The 5,844-nt window shown below is 53.6% G+C and overlaps 1 protein-coding gene across 1 annotated transcript in view; it reads left to right on the forward strand.

Annotated features, from left to right (window-relative positions):
* Positions 1-462: 462 nt before the first annotated feature.
* UBAP1L (ubiquitin associated protein 1-like) overlaps positions 463-5,844 on the forward strand; it is a gene marked incomplete at its 5' end in the record, with an annotated part of 6,023 nt that continues 641 nt past the window's right edge. The window contains 3 exons of the mRNA XM_010075285.1: positions 463-1,206; positions 1,674-1,895; positions 5,379-5,480. Of these exons, the coding sequence (XP_010073587.1) occupies positions 463-1,206; positions 1,674-1,895; positions 5,379-5,480 (1,068 nt within the window). The remainder of the gene's footprint in view (positions 1,207-1,673; positions 1,896-5,378; positions 5,481-5,844) is intronic.

Here is a 5,844-nt window from a genome sequence, read left to right on the forward strand (position 1 = left end):
ATATATATGCCAAGGTGGCTTCTCCCCCCATGGCAGCTCCTGAGCCCCCTTACCCAACGTGGCTCTGCCAGGTGCCACTAACGAGGGGCACAAACGAGCTCTGGGGCAGCCCGTAGCCTGCAGCTGGATGCGGAGCCTCTCTGGGATGCCCACAGCTCCTGTCTGCACCCTCCACCCTCTCCTCTCCCCTTCCACAGCAGCCAAAGGGACACAAAGAAAAGAAAGAATTGTAGATACAACTCAAAACAATCATAACTTCAGAGATGGATTTTTTTTTAAGTATAAATTTAGGGATTTCCTGCAGGGATGCAGTTGACACTGCCCAATCCTACAGCCCAGGTGCCCGCAGCCAGCCCCGATGCTCCGGGGAACAGGACCCCATATGGGAAGGATGCGGCCGTTGAGGTGCCCTCGTGGTTTGGTTTCAGATGCCCTCACCCACTGCTTCTCATTTTTCCACAGCACGATTTCTCACTGGAAAGAAAAGTCCTTTACTGGGTCGAGGTAGCTTCCCAGCAGCAAACCTCCCAGCACCGGGTCACCTCCGAAGTCGTCCCCACGGCTCCGCCGTGCTGGCTGCTGCTGGTGGATCCCACCGACAGCTGCGGGGGGAGAGCACGGGACGTGGCGGTGCGACGCTGCATCAGCCTGAGCGCTGCGGACGATGGCGGCTACGGGCACAGCAAGGGCAGGGGTGCCTTGTCTGACACCGAGAGCGAGACCTGGCACTCGGAGGAGGACGAGTACTCGGAGGATGATGAGTATTCCTCCACTTCTTGGGAAGAGAATGACAAGGATGAAAAGCTTTCCAGGAGGAGAAACACCGGGAAAGGTCTGGTTCTGCATCCCAGCTTTTACCAAACACGACCAAAGACATCGCCCGGCTTGCTGGAGCCCTCACCGGAGAACAACATCCTCAACCTGGCCAACCCCAGCAAGCAGAGGAGATCCATGGTGATATTTAACAACATGAAGAACGAGCTGGAAGCGGCCAGGAGGAAGCTGGCTGCTTTGGTGCATCCTCTGAACAGAGCTGCCGCCGACAGCGGGGGGGGCCCGGTGCCACAGCCGCTCCCCCAGCGTCCCCGCACCAGCCGTGGCATCAAGTACGGGCCAGCCCCGGACGTGTCCCAGCTGGGGAGCTTCATGCCGGCTCCTCCGGCTGCGGTCATCCCCCCCATCAGACAGCACAAGCCCACGGTGCCGGTGAGGTGTTTGCTTCTGCTCTTTGCTTGTTGCTGACACGGGAGCAGGGTGGAGGGTGGTGAATTGGTCCCGTTTGCTGGGGTCTGGGCAGCAAAATGGAACTGAAATGGGGCTTTGGGAACACTGAACCCAGGAGAAATTGCTGATGAGTTTTTATAAGAAGTGAAGGAAGGGTTTGTGTTGGGTTTTTTTGCTGGGGTTTAGAGGGAAGCTTTCTGGGAGGATGTTTGCTTGCTGTGTCCTAACCAAAACATCCCTGTTTTTCCCAACAAGCAAGGCATCCCATTTGATTTTCAATTGAAACATTAAAAAAAAGTGAAATAAGTTTTTTTCCCTCTTTCCTCTCCATCTTTCCCTCTCTAAAAGAGATATAAACAGAGTAATGGGGAAATCCCCCCTTACAGCCATCATGTCTTTTCTAAGAACCTTTTAACTTCATAGTCCTACTATTTTTTTTTTTCTTGCAGTCCCTCAGCCCCTACACCTGCCTTCCTCCTGCCTCCGTGCCTGCCTCCTCGCCCACCCGACCTCTCTCTTCCCACCGATCCCAGCCGGATTCGGCGGCTGATCTACTCTCGGCGCTGACCCAGGAGGAGCGAGACCTCATCGAGCCCGTCATCGCCTTGGGCTACCCCATGCGCAGAGCCATCCTCACCCTCCAGAAGACGGGGAGGCAAAGCTTAAATCAGGTTGGTGGAGCTGGCACGGTGCCATGGAAAGTTTTTGGTAAAGAATAGCTTGATTTTCATGGAGAAAGGGATGGATGTCTTGCTTGGGGTGGACTTCTGATGGCCTTGGGTTTCCTGCTTTGGTGTCAGACCTCACTTGACGGGTTTTTCCGTGAGATTACACGTCTCTGTTCTCGCCGTAATGAAATAGCAATGAGTCGCCCTCAGCTTTTCAGTGAGTAATAACGGCCAGGGAGCGTTATCTGTTCCATCTGTTGTATGGAGCATGGTGTCCTTTTGAAGTGCAATTTTTGCCCCCGTATATGGAAACTTTTTGCACATAATTTTTTCCTGGCTGTTAGATTCATATGATTCTTGCCATGGCTCATGCTGTCAGAGCGGGACTGTGCAAATACCTCAGGGATTTGTCTGGGCTCTCTCCAAAACACAAGTTCTCCGCGTTGGAACAACCAGGGGCTCCATGCAAGCATAGTGGCTGGGTCCCAGAGCTCTTGTCCTGAGCAACTCTCCATAATAACCTGGAATTTGTTGAAAATAATTAATGTATAACCTCTTCCTACCCCTGCTATCTGAGTACATCACAGCCCGCTGTGCTGCATCCCAAATCCTGAGGTCTCTGCTTCTCCAGATAAACCCTTCGTGGTCCAGGTGGGCTTGGAGCATCCATGTCACGAGGGATGCTGCTGGCTCTGACCCTCTGGCTTGGCAAATTTGGGGCTGCCCAGCCCAGTGGAGGGTTTGGTAGGGCTAAATGATCCAAGGAGCTCTTGCAGAGGGAGAAGGGGCTTGATCTCAGCTTAGCAAGTGCTGCGTGGGCCAACTCTTACCCATCCGGTCAGTGCACGAAGCTGCTCCATGTCTGAGTCATCCCCCAGCTTCTGGCTCCCTCCTGAGTCACCCCCCGGCTGGTCCAGCCTCCCCAGCCCCTCGCTGGTGTTTCAGCCGAGCATCGCTGCAAGCCGAGGTGGGAAGGGAAGATTTATTTCTTCTATTCATCAAGGTTTCCTCTAGGCAGAGGGAGATGGGCTGAGCCCAGCCCACGTTCTTTGCACAGAGCTGTGCAGGGGTGGCTTGTAGCAACTGCTGCCTTGAAGGAGCAGCGCATCTTGTGAAGGATGGAGATGGGTACAGTCTGCTCCCTTCTCTGTAAAAGCAGGACTCCCATCCTCTTGGAGAGGTGATTAATGCAGCAAAACACAAGTTCTACCTTATATCCTGTGCCTTCTTCACCAGAAGTTCCCATCTTTCCCATTTATGACCAACACAGCCAAGATAAAACGTAAGGCATAGCTCTTCGTGCATCTCTTACAAGTACAAACCCACCAAATTAGGCCAAACCTTCCTGGAAAATATGTTTAAACTAAAGTTAAAAACAAGCTGTGGGTGCTCTTCATTGCTTGCTGGTGTCACGCGGGGTTTCAGTGCGTGACGATGACAGCTTCAGCCATGAGGATTGATTGTAGCACCAGATGGTCGCCAAAAATGGCTCCATTTCTTTGCAGCATCAAGTCAAACTGGCAGAGCCCACCCTGGTGCAGAAAGCAGGTCTGCTGCCTTCAGGAGACGAAGCCTTCTCAGTTTTGGTGGAAGAGCCTCTCTAAAAGGCTTGGGTAGCGTTAGTTGTCAGGTTCGTCATCTACAATGTCATGGCCAAGGGATAAACCAAAAATGCCAAAAATTAATCATTGCATTTTGATCAATGCTCATTGATCAATCAAAAGAGCATCGTTGGTCCCTGGAGCTCTCAACGTACGTGTGAGCGAGGTGTGACGGATGGCTGTAGCTGCTCAGCACAGCCCCAGTTCTCAGCCCTGAGACCCAACCTGGCCCACGGTCTGTTCCATCCCATGCCCGGCATGGCCAGGAGAGAGGTGAGGCTCTGTTGGAAGTTCTCTCTCTTGCTCCAGGTTGTCTCCCTCCGGGTCTCCCCTCTCTCAGGGTCGTCTCGGTCTCTCGGACACTCGGGCTCTTATCTCCGTTCCAGGATTGTGGTTTCGGGACTCTCCCTGCTCTGGGATCATTGGCCGGGAACGGGCTGAGCCTTGGCCATGGGGTGGTGAGCACTGTCACCCTGTGTCACTCATTTGGATATTTGTATATATTACTATTATTATTTCCAACATTATTGTAGTTTAGTTATTAAATTGTTATATCAGCCCATGAGTCTCTTTTCACCCCTTTAATTCTCTCCAGCATCCCCGGGGGAGGGTGAGTGAGCAGGTGACTTGTGTAAAACCACAACAGGGGACCTCATGGGGACAAACCTTCTGGTGGGAGTCAGCCAAGGTGGTACAGGGACACAGAAGATCAAACCCACCAGAACATCCCATCGAAGTGTGACAAGGAGCCTCCTGGAGAGCTACAAGGGGGAGAAGGAACTTCGAGAGGGCAGTGGCACCTCCTCCTCCTCCCCAGCCAGTGGTGGGGCTGGTACCGAACCCAAGGGGTTAGCAGGTCGTAGTATTTAAAACCTGTTTGTGTTTAGTCTTGAGGATATATATATATTATTTTAATGATAAAAATCTTTGAGTTGGAAACAGCACCGATTTCATGCTGGGCTCGAACAGGCTGCCAGGGCTGGCTGGGCTCTGCCGTGAGCGGCCGTCCCGGCTGCCACAGGGCAAGAAAACCCAGCAGTGGGCTGGGGTTGGAGTTAGTAAGGTAACGGGGAAAATCAAACCAGGTGATGAATGGCAGTGACCAACGACTATCTCATTTTTGATGCTCCTTAAGGCTGACATTTCTTAAAATCCTTACTCTGCTCTTTAGCCAAACCAGACCAACTCAATGTTTGAAGGACTTTTTTGTTTTTTCCTTATGTTTTATGGTTTTTTTACTGAATCCTTCTCCTTGGCTGAGATGGTGCTGGGGGGCATGGAGGTCTGTGCACTGGTGGATGTGGGGAGATATGAATCAGCTTCTCCTCCGATGAAGACAGCACAGCTTCAGGGAGACCAGTGGGATGTTTTTATTCCCCCTGCTATTGTACGGCTCATTTATTATTGCCTGTCCCATATTTTTTTGGACGGTGAATGGTTCTTGTGGTATTTAAAAGATACCGCTGGGAATTGTGCTGTCAGCACTCCAAGATCAACGAGGAAAGCCAAAAATAACTGTTTGCTTTCGCTAATGACAGCACACGGGTCTCCCCTGGGGTGGGTTTTGTGCTTGGACCCCGAAACAAACCCACGGGTGCCCAAACCCTGGCACGTCGAAGGGATGGAGGGTCAACCAAGGGTAGACATCTCACCGGGATTGCTCCTTGTCCTCCCTCCGCCTTGTTCCCGTTCCTGGGAGGGTGGAGGGGACCGAGATGTTGTCTTCTCATGGTGGGAGTCCTACGGATGGACAGACCGCCCTGGCTGAGCGTTGGATGGGACCAGCAGGACAGTTGTGCCCCGCGTCCTCCCCATGACCATGTCCCTGGAGGGTGGGTCCCCATGCCTGCGAGGTTGGGTGAGCCCTGGTTGTCTTCTCCTGCAGATCCTGAGCTACCTGGGTGCCTGCGACCGGCTGCTGAAGCAGGGCTACGAGGAAGGGCAGGTGGAGGAGGCCATGGAGATGTTCCAGTACTCGGAGAACAAGGTCAGAGTGGGGTGCATCCCCCAGACTCACTTTTCCAGCGGGCTGCACGCTCCCCTCCACCTCCACTGCCCCTCGCCCCGCCTCCGGGCAGATCAGCCCCACTGCCCCCCAAGCAGTGACCCCACCCTCGCAGCAGACCCCATAAGGACCCCCTGGAGAAGGACCATGGCTCCATCATTCTTCTCCATCCACCCTCTCACCCCACCAAGCACTATGCCTGGGAGGTCCCCTGCCCCGAGCCCCCCTGCATCCACGCTCACCCCCTCCGTCCCAGCTCACCCCCCCAGGGAGAAGAACCATGGTCTCCATCCCCAGTCTTCTCGTGGGGCTGGTGAAGACCCTGGGGAGGTGGAATTGCTTGAAA

This window comes from Pterocles gutturalis, unplaced genomic scaffold (genome assembly GCF_000699245.1).
Source record: "Pterocles gutturalis isolate BGI_N339 unplaced genomic scaffold, ASM69924v1 scaffold16967, whole genome shotgun sequence".
NCBI lineage: Eukaryota > Metazoa > Chordata > Aves > Pterocliformes > Pteroclidae > Pterocles > Pterocles gutturalis.